Below are 20,380 nucleotides of genomic sequence, written 5' to 3' on the forward strand. Positions count from 1 at the left end.
GAATGTATGTGGGGAGTTCCTGGACTAGGGGGGGATAGGACAGTGTCGAGGTAGGTAGAAATGAGTTCAGTTGGGCAGGAGCATGCTGAGACAATGGGTCGGCCAGGGTGGTCAGGCTTGTGGATCTTGGGAAGGAGGTAGAACCGGGCAGTGCGGGGTTCCCGGACTATGAGGTTGGTAGCTGTGGGTGGGAGATCTCCTGAGGTGATGAGGTTGTGTATGGTCTGGGAGATGATGGTTTGGTGATGGGGGGTGAGGTAATGGTCAAGGGGGCGGTAGGAAGAGGTGTCCTCGAGTTGGCGTTTGGCTTCAGCGATGTAGAGGTCAGTGCGCCAGACTACCACTGCGCCCCCTTTGTCCGCTGGCAAAGGTTGGGATTGGAGCAGAGGGATTGGAGGGCTGCGCGTTGTGAGGGTGAGAGGTGCCTAGCAATAGTGAAATACTGTACTGTCATTAAAAGAAAACACCAGTGGTTCATTCTTACTCTTTAGGGAAGGAAATATGATCCCTTCTCACCTGGGTGATTCAAAACCAGGTTCCCAGAACCTCAGTTTCTTGATTAATAGTCTAGTGTTAATACCTGATCTCGTCAACATATAAAGAGAGTGACTGCTCCTAATGCTAAAATGGTGGATAAAATGACCACTAGTGCATGCATAGATGAGGCTGGTCATGGCACCTCACTGGGAACGGCTTCAGCATAATTAATGTGGGTTAATTTTAAAAGAATCCCCTTGGCCTCTCCCTATTGCACACTCTCCTGGATCCTCATACCAATTCAGTTTGGAACAGGGGAGTAGATGATGACACTGGTTGGCACGATGTTACTTTTTTATTCACTCGTGGGACGTGGGTGTCTCTGGGTGGAGTTATTGCCTATCCCTGGCTGCCCTTGCACTGAGTGGTTTGCTGGACCATTTCAGAGAGCACTTGAGACAAACAACCACATTACTGTGGGTCTGGGGTCACATGTAGGCCAGATCAGGCGAGGTTGGCAGATTTCATTCTAATGGACATTAGAGAACCAGATGGGTTTTTGCAATAATCAATTGGGTGGCATAGTGTCAAGCACTGTTGCCTCACAGCATGAGGGACCCAGGTTTGATTACAACCTTGGGTGACTGTCTATGTAGAATTTGTGCATTCTCCCTGTGTTTGAGTGGGTTTCTGCGAGGTGCTCTGGTTTCTTCCCACAGTCCAAAGATGTACAGGCTCAGTGTTTGTGCCATAGTTATGGCAGGGCTGTAGGGACAGGTTGGGTCTGGGATGCTGTTTGGAAGGTCATTGCAGACTTGATTGGCCAAATTCCCCCTATCTGCACCATTGTGATTTGCAGACATCAGTAGATGCTTAATTCCAGATTTTTTTGTTGTTATTGAATTCAAGTGCTACCACCTGCTGTGATGGGATTCAAACCCAGGTCCCCAGAACCTGAGTTTCTTGGTTAATAGTCAGGTATTACTATCACTAGGCCATCACCTCCCCAGTTTGGGAAATATTTGGGAGAAGCGACTGCCGCTGTCTCATTGGGCAGTGACATCACATCATTACGCTGTGTTTCTGAGCTCATTCACAATAAATATGGCCGTGCATGAAGTCAGACCCAAAATAGTATCCTCTGAAATGGCCTAGCCAGCCACTCATTTACCAAGAAGGCAACTCATCACCACCTTCTCAAAGGCTGATCAATGATAGGCAATAAAAGTTGGCTTTGTCTACCTCTTGTGAAGGATTTTTAAAAAAGAATTAATTTATAATTTATCTTACTACTGAGTGTGGAAACTTGCTGTGCACAAAACACCTGTTGCATTTGATCGTAGCCACTGTGGCAAAAGTAGTATTTGGGTATGCTAAAGTATTTGCAGAAATGTTGGTTTATGTTACAGTACTAAGGAATATAACACATTGAATGCATCATTTAAAATGCCTCTGTCACATCTGCAACAAGTGAATTTTCTTTCTTAATTTAGGTTTATGAGGGATTGGTTTACATGGATTTCAACAAGGAGTTGTTGGAGAAACAAGGTTATGGTGAGGGAATGCTTTTAAAATTGTGTATTTATCTGTGTGCCATCAGAGAATCTGTAAAATCACCTTTGGGCTAGAGTCATCCTTGACTTTTCATTGACATGAAAATTCAGCCCATGAGGGAGACAGGAAAAAAAGAATACGTTGACTGTGTTGGCTGAAAAAAAGTGTGGGAGGAAGTTAACATGCAACATAAATATCAGCCTGGGCTCACTTGGCCAAAGAGTCTGTTTATGCATTGCTAATATAATAGGTGCACGTGTAAAAGCAGCAAGAACTTGGGGTGGCATGGTGGCTCAGTGGTTAGGACTGCTACCTCACAGCATCAGGGACCTGAGTTCAAATCCTGCCTTGGATGCCTATGTGAAGTTTGTATATTCTCCATGTTTCTGTGTGGCACCCTCCAGGTGCTCCAGTTTTCTCGAAAAATATGCAGGTTAGGTGAATTAGCCATGCTAAATTGCCCATAGTATTAGGTGCATTAGTCAAGGGTAAATGTAGGGTAGGGGAAAGGGGTCTGGGTGGGTTACTCTTCAAAGGGTTGGTGTGGACTTGTTGAGCCAAATGTTTCCATATTGTGAGGAATCTAATCTGAACTTTAAAGGAAATGGCAAATTGACTGTACCATCTTCTCAAAGGGAACTAAAGATGGACAATAAATATTGGTCCAGCCAATGATGTCCAGGTCTCACGAGTGAATCAAAAACTCATATTTAAGATCAGGTCACTGCATCATACACTTCCATTGTTACAACACAACTCCCATCACAGAATAACACCCAGAGTTTTATGCTATAATATCATGCCGTACCTCTTTTATCTAGCAACAGCAGTTGAATGCAATGGTAGAACAGTCAGTTACAGTAAAAAGGGTCATGTTCTTTAAATTAATCTCCAGATTACTATTAAGTAAAATAAATTCATTATTTATTTGCTTTCTTTTTGAGTCATAGTATTAATGGCAAAACCAATGATTAGTGCCTGGCTTATTTGTCCTTGAGAAGGTGATGGTGGACTTTTGGACTTGAACCACTGAAGATATGAAGCTGCTATAAGACTATTCTAATATCCCACAATGATGAGGGAATGATGATATCTTTCCAAGTCAGGAATGCACTATGATAGAAGGAAACTTGGATGCGACACATAATCATTATCATGCACCTGTCCTTAGTCTTCTGATCACAGGTCCGTTGAGATAAATGTCCTTGTTGCTTAATATATTTTATTTTCTCTTCTGTATTTTAGGTAGCTATGTTCCCATGGATATAAGCTGTGCACCACACTTCTGGCTTGCTTATATGGGAGATCCAAGTGATTCTGGGAAGATCCATAGTAATGTGCGACAGAGATGGCTCAATGGTTTGTTACTTGTTTTATTAGGTACAAGCATAATAAATGAGCCCTCTTGTGGTACAGTGGTAGTGTCCCTACCCCTGGACTAAGCGATCTGAGTTCAAGTCCTACCTGCTCTGGAGGTGTGTAATAACTTCTCTAAGCAGATTGATTAGAAAATGGGCTTTATATAGAAAAGAACATGATCTTAATTCCACCCAGAAATTAGGAAGTGAATATGATATCGGAGTGGGTACCTAATTCCAGTTTAACCTTACTTTTGTACAGTGCAGGTGCAAATGCTATTTATTCCCATGTATGGAATGTTACCTGCAGCAATTTCCAGCTAAACATTGTTCTTCTGGAAGGAACAATACCAGCTGAGCACCAGTTGTGTACATTCAAGTATAGTTTAGATGTCCATGTTGTGCAAACATTCGAGAAAGGACAGGGTATAATCTGCCAGACTCCATGCTGTTTTGGCTTGATGTAACTTCCACTTATCATCACATCAGTTAGTGGCCCTTGTGCAAACTATTGGCAAAGAAGGATTTATATTTACATAGCACCTTTCACAACCTCAGGATATTCTGAAGTGCTTTGTAACCAAAAGTATATGCTTGAAATGTAATAGTGGAGGAAGTGGGAGAAAAGAAACTTAGGGACAATTTAAGGAAGAAATCTGGGAAATCATTTTACTCACAGAGGAAAGTGTTGGAAGCCCATGGTGACAAGATGAAACAGTTACCAGTGCACCTTTTATATAATGTAAGGTACCTTCGATACATAGAGTTTGTCACTTGAAGAACCAGGTTCTGCTCCAATCTGAATGCTTGCAGTGTATCCACACTCTAGTAGAGCATTCTTGTGGCACGCTGTAGTGTCTTACCTGTGAGCCAGGAAGCTTAAAAATGTGTTGCTGGAAAAGCGCAGCAGGTCAGGCAGCATCAAAGGAGAAGGAGAATCGACATTTCGGGCATAAGCCCTTCTTCAGGAATGAGGAGGGTGTGCCAAGCAGGCTAAGATAAAAGGTAGGGAGGAGGGACTTGGGGGAGGGGCATTGGGAATGCGATAGGTGGAAGGAGGTTAAGGTGAGGGTGATAGGCCGGAGAGGGGGTGGGGCGGAGAGGTTGGGAAGAAGATTGCAGGTCAAGAAGGCGGTGCTGAGTCTGAGATTTGGGACTGAGAAAAGGTGGGGGGAGGGGAAATGAGAAAGCTGGAGAAATCTGCATTCATCCCTTGTGGTTGGAGGGTTCCTAGGCGGAAGATGAGTCGCTCTTCCTCCAGGCGCCATGTTGCCATGGTCTGGCAATGGAGGATGCCAAGGACCTGCATGTCCTTGGCGGAGTGGGAGGGGGAGTTATAGTGTTCAGCCACGGGGCGGTTGGGTTGGTTGGTTGGTGCGGGTGTCCCAGAGGTGTTCTCTGAAACGTTCCGCAAGTAGGCGACCTGTCTCCCCAATATATAGGAGACCACATCGGGTGCAGCGGATGCAGTAAATGATGTGTGTGGAGGTGCAGGTGAATTTCTGATGGATATTGAAGGATCCCTTGGGGCCTTGGAGGGAAGTGAGGGGGGAGGTGTTGGCGCAAGTTTTGCATTTCTCTGAATAGGTTGGTTAAGAAATAGCTGTGTGAAATGCAAACTTTTTTGACCTATTCTCTTTAATTGTTTTAATACAGAAATCAATTCCTTATCATTTTTTTCTCAGGGACTCTACCACACCTGCTGTGGGTTTGGTTGAATTTTGCAGGAAATCCCTGGTTCTTTATTTCATCCTCTGTTTTTGATATTTGAGTTTCAGTTCTGTCTTATTGGGGCTACTAATGTGCACAAGATCTGTTTCAGTTCCATCTGCGGTTCTTTGTCCTTTTACTCACATACTCTCTTGCAAAGAGAATTTGCGTTTCATATCAAACAAACACAGCACATGTTAGAGAAACTGCAGGTCTGATAACATCCATGGAGAGAGAAACAGAGTTGACTTTTTGAGTCTGGTATGACTTATTCAGAATTGCATTTATTGCTGTCCATATCTTCGTCTCTTACCGCATTTCGTCATAGCCATACTCAAGGAATTTGGGAGCATCAACCCTCATTATTCTGAAGTAAATTCATTCTACCTGTTCAATGCTGATGGATAACTTGGGTCAATGTCATAATCAGTGGCATCTTTAACATTGTTTTTGCTAATGAATTGGAATTTATAGTAAATATTTTGTAATTTTCAGGTGATTCTGATGTTGTGGCAGCAATGAAAACGTTTGCAGAACTTACTGATCTGGCTAAGTAAGTGACTTTTAAGAAAAGTTGCATAATTCTGGTGAATTATCTATGAAGATTTTCTACATAGTAGTTTATTGTGGTTAACTTAACTGACGTTGGGGAGAATTTTCTTCCATGCACTGTAAATGGTAAGAGAGGAAGAAACAGCAGTTTCCAGAGAAACTTTTCAACCCTCTCATGTTGATAAGATTAATGCTAAAATTGAACATCTAGAGCTTTTTTATTGTGCATGATATTTATAGAGGAACGATCTTGGATCGTCAATATTATTGTTTTAAATTTTAGACCAGTATTGCAAAACTAAATATTTCAATAATATTAGCACTGCATTGCCACTAAAATATGTGTTCAGTCATGCACAAATCTACAAACTATTGACAAAGAAGAAAAAAAGCAAAAAGGTGCATTCTATTCAACTTTAAACTTTATGCATTGATGAAATTGGAATAACATTGAGGCAAGGGCTAGCAGGTCAACAGTATGAATTGGGAGCAGAAGTAGGCCATTCAGCCCCTCAATTCTGCTCTGGCATTCAATATCATGGCTGACCTGGTTACTCCAAGTTCCTGTGTGGCTGTATAATCCTTTCCCTCATTGCTTGTCTAGAGAAATACAGCAACATGAGATGACAGTTTACCTTTTACAGGATTGATAATAAGGATGGTGCTGCTTTTTGACTTGGGGCAGGGAAGTTGCATGCTCAACGGGTAATGTCAAAGAAAATGCACCTCTTCTCCTTGTAGGAAAATATGTGGTAGTACAGTACATCTATATCTTCATTGGCCAATTTCTGATATAACATAATAGTCTGAAAGGGCAGAGAGAGGGTGAGAGAAAGAGAGCGAGAGAGAGCAAGAGATAAATTGTCATCAATGGAGATTGCCATTTCTACTGGAACTTTGTCTAATAAATGGACAAAATACTCAAAAATTAATTACAGCAATCCTTTTATTTATCAACACCTATTGGACCAGGTACATTCCAGTTGATCGAATATGCCAGATAATCAAGAGGTACGCATATCGCAGTAAGCAAGCAAAGCTTTGAGACATCAGCATCCTTCCTAAAATCAATGTAGAAACACATAGAAGCATAATGCAGGGGGTGCACATTATCATTGTTATATTTTATTTACAGCATTAACGCATTATGGTGGATAATGTTTCATGGAACCCTCCAGTGTGGAAACAGCCATTTGGCCCAACAAATTCACATTGATCCTCCAAATAATATCCTACCTAGACCCATTTCATATTACTCTGCATTAGTCAGGGGTAAATGTAATTAAGCTATACATTCCTCAACACTATGGGCAATTTAGCATGGCCAATTCATCTAACTTGTACATCTTTGGATTGTGGGAGGAAACCGGAGCACCCGCAGGAAACACACACAGACATGGGGTGAATGTGCAACCTCCACACAGTCAGCCGAAACCTGAAATTGACCACAGGTCCCTATTGCTGTGAAGCAGAGGGCTAATCACTGAGTCACCATGCCATTCTTTTGTCAGTTTATCAATAGTGCCGGTTGATAAGGTGCCAGTTAAAACAAAGTTTACTGTCCTACCAAAGTATACATTTCTCAAAGAGTTGACATTAATCCCAGTGTGGATTGATATAATGCCTTTAAAGTAGAAAAAAAACGTCAAGACCCTTCACTGACTTACCCTACTTTATCTTTCCATATTTTTCCCAAATCCCCTCTTGTACCTCCATTGCCTTTCAAACTCTTATGTATCTCTTTTTTGCACATTTTTTGGAGCTGTATGAAACCCTTTAAATGCCTCCACCCCTCCTCTCCTGTCTCTCTCTTTAAAAGCATTCTCTTTTCCTTGGCTTGCTATTTATTTCCTAGCTATTTGCATTCCTCTATAAAGTTCATTTCTGTATGAAAGATACCAGTAAATGCACAGTGCTGAATCTACCATTTCCATTTTACTTGGTAAAGTCTGAAAATGATTTCTTCCTCCACTTTTGACATCACAGTTTTGTGACAGAGCTAAAGAAAAAATAAAGTTGCTATAACCTATAGAAAACCTGTATTACTTTGTTTATAGAAAAGGCACACCTTTGTCAGTCAACAGGATCCCTTTTCTCCTTTGCACAGGATAGCCATCGAGTCTAGGAATTGGAGTCAACTTTCTGAGCTGATGAACAAAAATTTTGAACTACGAAGGTAAGATCTCGTGTTTTTTGTTAAAAATATCAATGAAGTGCAGATTTTAGAAATCAGAAACAAAAACAGAAGTAGTTGGAAAATCTCAGCAGCTCTGGCAGCAAATGTGGACAGAAAGCAGAGTTAACATTTCTGGTCCAATGACCCTTCTTTAGTTCTGAAGAAGGGTCACTGAACCTGAAACATTAACTTTTGCTTTCTCTCCATAGATGCTGGCATAGCTGCTGAGCCTTTCTCGCAATTTCTGTTCTTGTGTTTCAATCTGGCTTTGACAGATATTAATTAAAACTAATACTGTTCAGCTGGCTTCAAATGACTTTATAAAGAGCTGAAGTCACAGATCATGAAAGGAAGATATCTAATTTTAGGTCTAAACTGAGAATTCTCTCAGTCTGTAGAAGCAATATAAATATAAACCATTCACCAGAAAACTGAGGGGTTAAGTACAATGCTGGTCTTACACACATTGTGATTTAACATGATCAAAGACCCCTCCCAACCTGGTTGATATTCTCTTTCATCCTCTTCCATCGGGCAGTTTGTATACAACATACCAACAGATTCAAGAACAGCTTATTCAATAGACTTCTGAATGGACCTCTCAAATTTTAAATTTCATGTTGATCTCCATTTTTGTGCACCTTCTCTGCAGCCATAACATTGCATTCTTTGCTCTGTTCTATTACTCTAATGCACTTGTATAGTATGGCCTGCCTCTAATACACGGAAAACAAAACTTTGCACCATACCTAGGTACATGTGACAATAATTAATCAAATCAAATTGAAGTTAACAGGGAGCAATATTGGGCAAGGTACAAAACTGACATTCCACCTTATCCTGTGTGTTTTCTGCATCGTGAGTTACGTTAAAATTACTCTGTGTTATATTACTACTTTCACGTTAAATGGCTTGTGCTATCCATTGAATTTGATTTAAATTTTGCATTTTGTTGAATTATATGGTATATTAAACATTAAAAAGTGTGGTTCAACAAACATACATAAAACCATAAGAAATAGGAACAGGGATAGGCCATTCGGCCCCTGCTCTGACATTCAATAGGATTATGACTGATCCAAAATTCCTCATATCTACTTTCCTGCCCTTTCCCCGTAACCCTTAATTCCCCTACTGACCAATAATCTATCGATCTCAGTCTTCAATATACGCAAGGACCCTGCCCCCATAGCTCTCTGTGGCAAGGAGTTCCAAATATTCACAATTCGCTATGTGAGAAAATTCCACCTAATTTCAGTCTTAAATTGACACTCCTATATTCTGAGACTATGTCCTCTAGTCCTAGAGTGTCCCATAATACAGAAAGAACAACCCTAGGTTTACGTTATATGACACCATTCAGCAAGGGATTGAGCAAGTTGTTGAACTTCGGTAGGGTATGTCATGATTAAATGCTCACAATTCCTAAGAGAATAAGTTTCTGATCTGCTGTCTCATGTTTGGCAGCTGCATTTGAACACCACATGAACTGCCCACAGACTTTATGGGAAAACCGTCAGGAAAATCATTTTTGGACCATACACACCTATCACCTGGTACAATACTGTTCACTTTCACTGACAGAACCTGCTGAGCAATTAGTTTAACTCTTAGAAAAGGAAAGAGAAACTGATATAATACTGAGTATTTTGGAGACAGAATATCTGTTCCATGGTTAAATTTGATTGGGAAATAAAATGTTCTTAAGTGATTAAATAATAAAACTTATATTTTCTGAGTATCTGTATTAAATATTTTCTGTTGTTACAGGTCTATATACACAGATGCTTGTCTGGGCCAAGGAAATTTGAGAATGGTGGAACTTGGCAGACAGGTTTCTTCAAAACTGTTATATTTCTGGCTAATACAATCTATATTTGCATTAAGTATGATAATGGATTTAGGTATAATAAAATATTTAAATAAAGTACATTATCATGCATGACAACTGACAATGTAGTCACAAATACGTTATATTCAATTGAAATGAAAGGTTCCGTTGTCATGTGGTGCACATTTCCCTTACATTTTAGTTAATTGTAGTTTAATTTGTCAAAAAACGATGGTACAGGCAGTCCCCAGTTTGCAAACATTCAACTTACAAACACTCATACTTTCGATCGAGATCCCGTATTAACAAAAATGTAAAGATCCGATATGTGAATTATTACTCATATTTACAAATGGCTGCATTGTATTACATTCTGAATTATGTACAAATCAACTTATGACTGTACTCAGGAGTGGAATCCATTCATATCCTGGGGACTGTCTGTTTAAGGGAAACTAAAGGAGGTGGAATTTAAAATGTGACAGAAGAATTAAAAACGGAAAACCTGCTTAATAAACTGTGACTTATCACATAAACTACTGTAACTTTGCTTTCAGACTGCCTTCTGGTCACATGGTAAACAGCAATAACTATTGTTTCAGAATGGTTAACAACAAACTTAATGCAAGTCACCTCTAACAAAATTGATTCCAGTATGACATTATAGCAATGAAAATTTTAAGAACACCAGGATTCTTGGTTAAAATTTTAAGTTGCAAAATTTACTTTTGATTTAATTAACCAAATGACTATGTTCTGTTAAATTGATAGTTTTCAGTTTGTATGCTGCACTGTCAAAATTTAATGTATGGTCCAGTATTTACAGAAAGAAAATGCTTTACTATCTGTCTGTTACTTTGGCAGTTTGGCTCAGCAGTAAAGCTTCCTGGCAGTGGAGGAGCAGTGATTGGTCTCTGCCTAGATCCTGACAACTTGGTAGGTCGAAATAATTCTTTCTGCATTAAAGTAGGTCAGTGGCAGGAGTTGTGAGTTAGAAAAGAAATTAACCAAAATCCTTTTGAGAATCATTCAGAAGCAAGCATTTGTTCTCACTTTAGGATCTTGACATCAAGTCAACATTTGACGAAGTCTGACATCAAGCATCTCTACAGAAATTGAGTTCAGTGTGAGAATCTGAGAGGAAACTCTCCACTGCTTGAAGTCACAAAAGAAGATGGTTGTGTTTGTTGGAGTTCAGTTATCTCAGCTCCAGTGGCAACAGTGTATACCATCCACAAAATGGATGGGTCCTTCGACAGACCTTTCGTAGCTGTATCCTCTACCATTAAGAAGAGCAAGAACATCAGATGTGTGGAACAATGCCATTTTCAAAATTTCCTTCGTGTTATATACCATCCAGTCTTACAACTATAGCAATGTTACCTCACTGTTGACTAGAACTCCTTGAGTTTATGAGTGTGCCGATATCACGTGGACCGTAGTGGTCAACAAAGGCAGCTCACCAGTACTTTCTCAAGGCCAATTTGGGATGAGCAACAAATGCTGACCGCACCGGTGATACCCACATCCCATGAAAGGATAAAAAGGACATTTTAATGTCAATGAGACTAACAGGCACAACCATTGACCATGTTAGTTTTGCGGCAAACTCTGAGCCAGCTGTTTTCTGTTTATTGTTAGTCTGCTTTACTTAAGATTTGCTTGAATTGAATTTGATATATTGCTGACATGTTCTTCCATTTTCTTTCAAGGTTGAGTTAAAGAAAGCATTCCAGGAAGCTGGGTTTGTTATCTGCAATGTTGTTCCATATGGGCCTTGAGTTTCATGAAAGTTTTTTGAACGTATTAATTGTAAAGGAGCTATATCAGTAGGAAAATAGGTTGAAATGAAAAATGTAATAGTAAAATGATTCACTTAGACTTGAATTGGAAAGAAAAATGAAGAAAACTACTACCACGGTACAATTTGTTTAAACATTATTAGTTTAGAGGATATCTTGTCTTGCAAAGAACAAAAGCTCAGCTACTTGATGCTGATGTGAAATGATGTTCGGATGTTTGAGAGATGTTACAAACATGGTAAGACCATTGGATCTCTGACTGAAACTAATGGACAGTTCTCCAAATTCATAAACATCGGTGAATATCCACCAATCTAATGAGTTTAAGACATGCATTATATAATGTCTCAAATTTTAAATATATTACTGAAACATACACTAATGGATACATAAAAGGAAGTGACAAAGAGATCTCATGCATATTAAATAACATTATCAACTGGTTGACAAAATGGTTGACAAATATCATTTGAGCCAGTGGATAAATGACAGCCATGAATTGTTATTTGTATCCAACTACCATGCTCTCTGAATTGTATCTAGTTCCAGAACAATGGGAAATATTTGTTTCCAAAATAAGCTTCCGACATCCATTTTACTGATTTTGAGTAACTCCTGCTTATAATCCTAAAACAGACAATTATTTCAGAACAAAAGGCACTTATGTAAGTACATGAATAGGAAAGGTTTGGAAAGATATGGGCCAGGAGCATACAGGTGAGACTAGTTTAGATTGGGATTATGCTTGGGACTGGTTGGGCCGAAGGGTCTGTTTCTGTGCTGTATGACTCAATGTCCAGGTAGTGTTAAGATGCACCCCTTTTTCCCAAGATAGTGTAATGAGTTACACAGAACATGGAGTTGAAGGAAGATTAAGATATAAGAACTAGAAACAACAGCAGGCCATTCGACCCTTCAACCTACTCCACCATTCAATTGGATCATGGCTGATTTGAAATTCCACACGTCCTCTTTCGTGTACTCTTTCCCCATAATCCTTGACTCCCCTACTGATCAAGAATCTATCTCAGCCTTAAGTATACAAAGACTCTGTCCCCACAGTTGTCTGTGGCAAAGGTTTCCAAAAACTCTCACCCCTCTGAAAAGAAATTCCTCCTTATCTCAGTCTTAAATTGGCTCCCCTTTATTGTGAGACGATGCTCTCTGGTCCTCGACTCTCCCGTGAGGCTACATATCCTCTCAGCACTTACCCTGTCAAGCCCCTTAAGAATCTGCTTTGTTACAATGAGATCACCTCTCAGTCTTCTAAACTCCAGTGAGTGGAGTCCCAACCTGTTTAGCCTTTGTTCATAAGACAATCCCTCCATACCAGGGATCATTGTGGTGAACCTACTCTGAACTGTCTCCAATGAAATGATATCTTACCTTAAAAAAGGAGACCGAAACTGCCCACAGTGCTCCAGATGTGGTCTGACCAGCACCTTGTAGATTGTTGCAGTAAGACGTCCCCTACTCTTAAACTCCAACTCCCTTGAATTAAGTGTCAACATTTCATTAGCCTGATTACCTGCTGCCCCTGGATGCTAGCTTTCTGTGTTTTGTGCATCATTGTCTCCAGGGCCTTTTGTGTTACAGCTTTCTCAATTTAAATAATATTCTGGTTTTTTTAGATTAGATCCCCTGCAGTATGGAAACAGGCCCTTCAGCCCAACAATTTCACATCGATCCTCCAAAGAGTAACCCACCCAGACCTAATCCTGTTATTTACCCCTGACTATGGGCAATTTAGCATGACCAATTCACCTGACCTGCACATCTTTGGATTGTGAGAGGAAACCAGAGCACCCAGAGGAAACCCACACCAACACAGGGAGAATATGCAAACTCCACACAGACAGTCACCCAAGACAGGAATCAAACCTGGGTCTCTGGTGCTGTGAGGCAGCAGTGCTAACCACTAAGCCACCACATTTTTTTTGTTCTTCCTTCCAAATTGAACAACTTTACATTTTCCCGCATTATACTCCATTTGCCTACTTTTTGCCCATTTACCTAATTTATCAATATCTCTCTGATTTTGAGATCATTGGGGTGGAGGAGGTAAAAGTTGGATTTAAGTTACATATAAAGAAAGTGAAATAAACGTTAGGGAAGACTGATGGAATTTAGGAGGAGAGATCAAAGACACAGACAGAAAAAGTAAAAGAAAAACACTAATAAACTTCAGAAGAAATAAAATTTCACATTTGTAAAATGATATTTTCAAGCCAGAGTAATGAATTTGGAGCAATTATCACAATTATGTAATTAAAAATTATTTTCGTTAACCCTGATTACACCAGCCTTGACTTTTTCTGGCATCCTTAGTCAGGAGGTAGCATGGAAGTACTCCAACGTTATGCCATTGGGTTACCTTAATGTCACTCCCATTAACAATTGCCGTAGTTCATCTTCTGGTAGGTTGATATTTCTGAAATCAGCTTCTGGATGTCTGTGTTCTGGATTTGCAAATGTGTAAATACAAGAAATTGTCTCATTTACTGTACTGTAATGGTTAATCCTGACTGTCCCACAGCTAGTATAAATGTAAATCCAGGCTAATACCATTTAGAAATCAGTGGCAAAGGTTATAAACTGCTTCAGGTCATCTTGAAGATGAAGTAAATTTGGTCTATTAGCTCAGTTGGCTGGACAGCTAGCTTGTATTGCAGAATAATGACAAAAGTATGAAGTTCAATTCCCACACTGGCTGAAGTAACTATGAAGAACTCACCTTCTGCTCTTGTCTGAGGCATGGTGGCCCTTAGGTTAAACCTCCATCAGTCATCTCTCTCTGATAAGAGAGTGGTCTTATGGTCTGAAAAGGCTTTGACATCTTCTACCTTTAAATTTGATGGGCTGTTCCATTCATTCTTTGAGACTAATAATTGCTGCAATACTTTTAGTGTATCTAAAAATAAGTCGGTGTTGATTAACTTGTGAATTCAACTGCAAGCTTATTGTAACCTTTCATGGCAAGAAATGTTCATTAGTTGCCTCCTATGGAACAAGCCTGGACTATTACTATTAATTCAAGTGGTGGCAGGGGATGGTGGTGAACAATCCAATTTCTAAATTCAGATTGCAATCAGGACATCAAATATATGTTATCCAGGACAGTACATTTTTGGAAGTTTCTCCTATCATTTCTTTATGTATGTGGCAACCAGGACTTTCTGATTTATCACAGAGATTGTTGCTGCTACAGAGATCACAAACACAGTTACAGAGTCTTGAAGCAACTGGCTTGGCTGGTTGAAATACTAACCTGATTTTCATGTTTACTACATCAAGCTACACTGCCCAGGCAACCATGCCCAGCCGTTTGTCTGATGGGTTCAAGTAGCAAAATCATTACTCTCTCTTTGTCACGGAATAAACAATTACCCGAATGTCAAAATCTGTCCCCAATGAGTTGTGAGTTTTTACATATATAAATAATGAATCAAATATACTGTGACGTTAGATGCATATTGATCATACACTGCCTTAATAATGTAATATATAGAAAATTGCACATCTTTAGTTTATGGTACCTGATGTCTTATCAATCATTTTATTGGTACAATTATGTTGAGATTGATGATAGATGTATGTGTTTTTCTATGATGGATTTAAGTATATTTTTCAATTGAAAGAATTAATAACATTGAAACATTTTCTACATCAAAAAGCTGTCTTGTCTCTTATCTCAGATTTTAATAACCATAACCTTTATTCATCAAAGAGAGGGACGTGAGGATTGTTGAGGTTAGGGGGACAGGCATGCGAATATATTTGGGCAGGTCAATATAATGAAGGAGGAAGTGTTGGTTGTCTCGAAATAAATTAAGGTAGACATGTCCCTCGAGCCAGGCAGGATCTGTCCCAGGATACTCTGGGAGGCAAGGAAGGAAATAGCTGGGGCTTTAACAAATAGCTTTGCATCCTTTTTGGCCTCAGGTGAGGTTCCCGAGGATAGGAGAATGGCCAATGTTGATCCTGTTTAAGAAGGGATTCAGAGATAATCCAGTTAATTACATGTAAATGATGTGGATGCCGTTGGAGAAGATACTGAGAGACAGGATTTGTTCACATTTAGAAGTGAATGAACTTTGTCAGTGATAGGTAGCATGAGTTTGTGTGGGAAGGTCATGCCCCACCAACTTGATTGAATTTTTCGAGAAGGTGACCAGAATGATTGATGAGGGAAGGGCTGTGGATGTTGTTTACATGGGTTTTAGTAAGGCATTTGATGACGTACCTCTTGGCAGGCTGGTACAGAAGGTAGAGTCTCATGAGATCCAGGATGAGCTGGCTAGATAGATACAAAACTGGCTTGGTTATAGACAGAGAGTAGCAGTGGCAGATTGCTTTTCGGAATGGAGCTCAGTAATTGGTGGTGTTCCACAGAGATCAGAGCTGGGACCTTTGTTGTTTATAATATATATAAGTAATCTGGGTGAAAATGTAGATGGTCTTCTGAGTAGGTTTGTGGATGACACTAAAATTGGCGGAGTTGCAGGCAGTGAGGAGGTTTGTTAAAGGATATAGCAGGATATAGATAGATTGGTGATTTGGGCAGGAAAATGGCAAATGTGATGCACTTTGGAAGATCAAATTCAGGTGCAAACTATACAATAAACAGCAGACCTCTTAGGAGCATTGTCATACAGAGGGATCTAGGCAGAACAAGTGTAACAGATCCCTGCAAGTGGCAACACAGGTGCTGAGGTGGTCAAGAAAGCTTATAGCACACTTGTCTTCTTTGGCCGGGGCATCAAATGTAAAAGTTGGCAAATTTTGTCACAGCTGTACAAAACTTTAGTTAGGCCACATTTGGAATATTGCATGCAGTTCTGGTTGCCACACTACCAGAAGGACGTGGATGCTTTGGAGAGGATGCAGAGGTGGTTTGCCTGGATGTTGCCTGGTCTGGAGCGTTTTAGTAATGAGTAAAGGTTGGATGAACTCTGATTGTTTTCACTGGAAAGACAGATGCTGAAGGTTGACCTGATAGAGGTCTACAAAATTATGAGAGGCATAGATAGGGTGGATAGTCAGAGGTTTCTTTCAAGGGTGAAAAAGATCCACTACAAGAGGGCACGGGATCAAGGTGAGAGGGGGAATGTTCATGGAGAAGTCCAAAGAAAGTTTTTCACAGTGTCTGGAACACGCGACCAGTGAAGGCAGTGGAAGTACGCCCATTAGCACCATTAAGGTGTATCATGATGGACACATGAATGGGAGGCCAACAATGGGATAGAAACCTCGCATGGGCTATAAATAGTGGGTTTAAATTAGGATTAGGAATTGGCACAGGCTTGTTGAGCTGAAGGGAGTTGTGTGGGGGGTATATAAAGAACAAGAGAAGGGATACGGTGAATAAGTGGTCAATTGCTGGTGGCATAAAAGTAAATATTCAGTAAGTGGGGCCAAAGGTGGACTGGGTGGGGTCACAACAGGGGTGTGGTCAATAGTAAAGCGGTGTTTATTGAGTTGGTGGGGCTATAGTGGAGTGCAGTCAATGAATGGGCGGGGTTTATGTCGGGGCAGTGGGAACGTGGCCAATAGAAGGGACGGGGCTTGGGGGATGGTCTATAGAAGCGGCGAGGCTCAGTGACACAATCGATTGAAGGGGCGGGGGCGCGATCAATAGAGGGAGGGGGGCTTCTGGGCGAGGTCAGTGGAAGGGGCGGGGCTTCTGGGCGCAGTCAGTGGAAGGGGCGGGGGCGTGGTGAAATGAAGGGGCGGGGCTTTAGGGCGAGGCAGTTGAAGGGCGGGGCTTCTGGGGCGCACGCGGCGTCCGGTTTTGGCGCCAGTTGAGAAACGGTTTTCCGAGCGGCTTCAGCGTGCGGGAGTCCGCAATGTGACTGATCTCCCTGGTTTATGTTCACAACCTGAGAAAAAAAAACTATTGAGGCAAATGTCTGTAGAGGTTTGCTGTCTTTCGGATGGTGGGTACAAGACTTTGCTCATTTGATAAAGAGATGATGGGAGTAGAAAATTAAATGGGTTTCTGGCTTTTCAGTGCCTCGAATTTAAAAGCAAAATCATTGAAGCCATCATCTCTTACTGAATTAGACAGCTGTGCGAAGGGAAAATCTCTGCAGACCATAACAGCCCTGGGAATGGAACAGGATATGTTGATTTTGCAGAGGTCTGGCATGGCCATGATGGGTAGAATGGCCTCCTGTGTTGTAATCGCTCAGTGATTCAATCTTTTCCAACCATCAACCCCTGTGGACACTGAAATAAAAGCAGTAAATATTCAACAGGTTTGGCAGTGACGAGAGAGAAACTGAGCTAGTGTTTTTCAGGTTAAGGTCTTATCATTGCATTCTGAACCAACAATTCCTCAAAGTCTTGTCTTTTGCACATCACTACAGGTCATTGGTTAGGCCACTTGGAATACTGCGTGCAGTTCTGGTCTCCTTCCTATCGGAAAGACGTTGTGAAACTTGAAAGGGTTCAGAAAAGATTTACAAGGATGTTGCCAGGGTTGGAGGATCTGAGCTATAGGGAAAGGTTGAACAGGCTGGGGCTGTTTTCCCTGGAGCATCGGAGGCTGAGGAGTGACCTTATAGAGGTTTATAAAATTATGAGGGGCATGGATAGGATAAATAGGCAAAGTCTTTTCCCTGGAGTCGGGGAGCCCAGAACTAGAGGGCATTGGTTTAGGGTGAGAGGGGAAAGATATAAAAGAGACCAATGGGGCAACTCTTTCACACATAGGGTGGTACGTGTATGGAATGAGCTGCCAGAGGAAGTGGTGGAGTTGAGTACAATTACAATATTTAAGAGGCATTTGGATGGGTATATGTATAAGAAGGAGGGGTATGGGCTGGGTGCTGGCAGATGGGACTAGATTGAGTTGGGATATATGTTTGGCATGGACAGGCTGGACCGAAGGGTCTTTCCGTGCTGTACATCTCTATGACTCTTCCGAGGTTGCCAATGATGCAATATTGACCTGGAGTCTCCAGGAGTTGAGAACAAATCTCTGGGACATTGCTGTGCGGAAACTATGGGGAAGAAAATATAATAAGGACATCAAGCAAAATTCAGTTGTACATTTTCTTTGAACTCTAAATGTAAATGGTAGCCATGATGTAGAGGTGCCAGTATTGGACTGGGATGGACAAAGTTCAAAATCAAAATGTAGGGAAAAGGGGCTTGTTTGGCTGATGGTCAAATGGCATCTTATTGGATAATGAGTTTTAATTTTCAGTTGGTGTAGAAGACTACTTTGTCACAAGAAGGGTATCTTTTTAATCAAGATGCTCAGATTTGTGATGAAATCTCTGGAACTGGTAGGATTTAATCCTGGGCCTTCCAGCTCAGAGGCAGGGACACTACCACTGCACCACAAAGTCCTATTGGTATTTTTTTATTTGTTCATGGAATCTGGGCATCGCCGTGTAGGCATCACTTTATTGCCCATCACTAGGCTGCGATGTACTGCTTGAACTGTTGCAGTTCCTGCGATGCGGGGCCATTTACAGATCTATTAGGAAGAGATGTCTGGAATGTGAGGTCAAGTTAGATGCTGAAAACACATTTTGATCACATTTGTCAACATTAGTCGTTTGCTATAGTATTGGTGGCTCTGCTTTTAGTGTTGTTAGTTCCAAATACTTCATTTTTCCTCCCCATCTCACTCTTGTATCTTCTTCCTCAAAAATCATTACTTTGGTCTGCTCTTAATACAACTTCCATGGCCCACAGTCCATTATACAATTATCAGCTGTTATCAATTCTGTTTACAGGTGATGAAAAGTATTGGCCAAACCTGACATCTATTCCACGACCATCATAAAGGTTTTATTTTTATGTCAGCTCAAGTTATGCAAGCCTTCATGCTGCATTCTGACTCACAGGAGCAATGAGAAAGTTCTATATGTGTTAAAGAGTTAAATAAAAGTTTAATGTTGATCAAATTATAATCCTATACTGAATTTCACAATTTCTGGTGAATCTCAGTATTTTGCCAAATAGGGTCACAGGCACAAGCAGTTTTGGATGAAAGCCAATGCACTTTTAGCTGGCAACATTACTTAAATTTCTGCCTTGAAGATGTCCTATAAATTCTTTCTTTGTTTAACTATTTCCAAACATTTAGTTCTACTTGCTCAGACATTTGTGTGGAATATGTAACTGTTATGAATAAAAATAGCATGCAGCTAACAAAGTTCAGAGTATATATATATCTTTGGTTTTTCTTGTAATGCTAAATCAATTGGACAGGATTTCCAGAGGCAGATTTTTAGGTTCAATGAAACATTAGGTAGTATTATTGGGATCGTATATTCATTTGCCGATCTGCTGTGGTTTTATTCAAACGTTTTGTCACCTCCCTAGAGTGACATAGTCAATCTGTTTTTGATACAGTATTGGTGGTCTGTCCCACCTCCTATTTATTATCATGATTATGTAGTTAAATCTTTGAATACCCTATATAAATTTAGTTAAAAATCACACAACACCAGGTTATAGTCCAACAGGTTTAATTGGAAGCACATTAGCTTTTGGAGCACTGCTCCTTCATCAGGTGATTGTGGAGGACACAATTCTAAGGCACAGAATTTATAGCAAAAATTTACAGTGTGATATAACTGAAATTATACATTGAAAAATACCTTGATTGTCTGTTGAGTCTTTCATCTGTTCGAATACCATGATAGTTTCACTTCTTTCATGTGTAAATCACAAAACCTTTTTTTAAAAGTTGCATTCTCATGTTAGCTGTAACAATTGATGTTAGCTAGATAATATGTTGAAGCTGTTAGCCCCCTGTGTTCTCTGTCTATACCATGATGTTTGGATTGATTCTAATCTAAAAAGTGAGATAACAGAGTTTTACCTGAATTCATGCAGTTTTTGAGCAAAGTACAATGTAACTCTGCAAGTACAAATTCACCCCACAAAATATATGTGTGCA

The 20,380-nt window shown here is 40.4% G+C and overlaps 1 protein-coding gene across 2 annotated transcripts in view; it reads left to right on the forward strand.

Annotated features, from left to right (window-relative positions):
* Positions 1-12,697, forward strand: part of LOC122540601 (glucuronokinase with putative uridyl pyrophosphorylase) — a 54,765-nt gene extending 42,068 nt beyond the window's left edge. For both annotated transcript variants that reach the window (XM_043676526.1, XM_043676525.1), the window contains exons 17-23: positions 1,971-2,031; positions 3,277-3,390; positions 5,595-5,652; positions 7,759-7,827; positions 9,598-9,661; positions 10,523-10,594; positions 11,371-12,697. In XM_043676526.1, the coding sequence (XP_043532461.1) occupies positions 1,971-2,031; positions 3,277-3,390; positions 5,595-5,652; positions 7,759-7,827; positions 9,598-9,661; positions 10,523-10,594; positions 11,371-11,439 (507 nt within the window). In that variant the 3' untranslated portion in view covers positions 11,440-12,697. The remainder of the gene's footprint in view (positions 1-1,970; positions 2,032-3,276; positions 3,391-5,594; positions 5,653-7,758; positions 7,828-9,597; positions 9,662-10,522; positions 10,595-11,370) is intronic.
* The last annotated feature ends 7,683 nt before the right edge of the window (positions 12,698-20,380 follow it).

This window comes from Chiloscyllium plagiosum, chromosome 35 (assembly GCF_004010195.1).
Source record: "Chiloscyllium plagiosum isolate BGI_BamShark_2017 chromosome 35, ASM401019v2, whole genome shotgun sequence".
Classification (NCBI taxonomy): Eukaryota; Metazoa; Chordata; class Chondrichthyes; order Orectolobiformes; family Hemiscylliidae; genus Chiloscyllium; species Chiloscyllium plagiosum.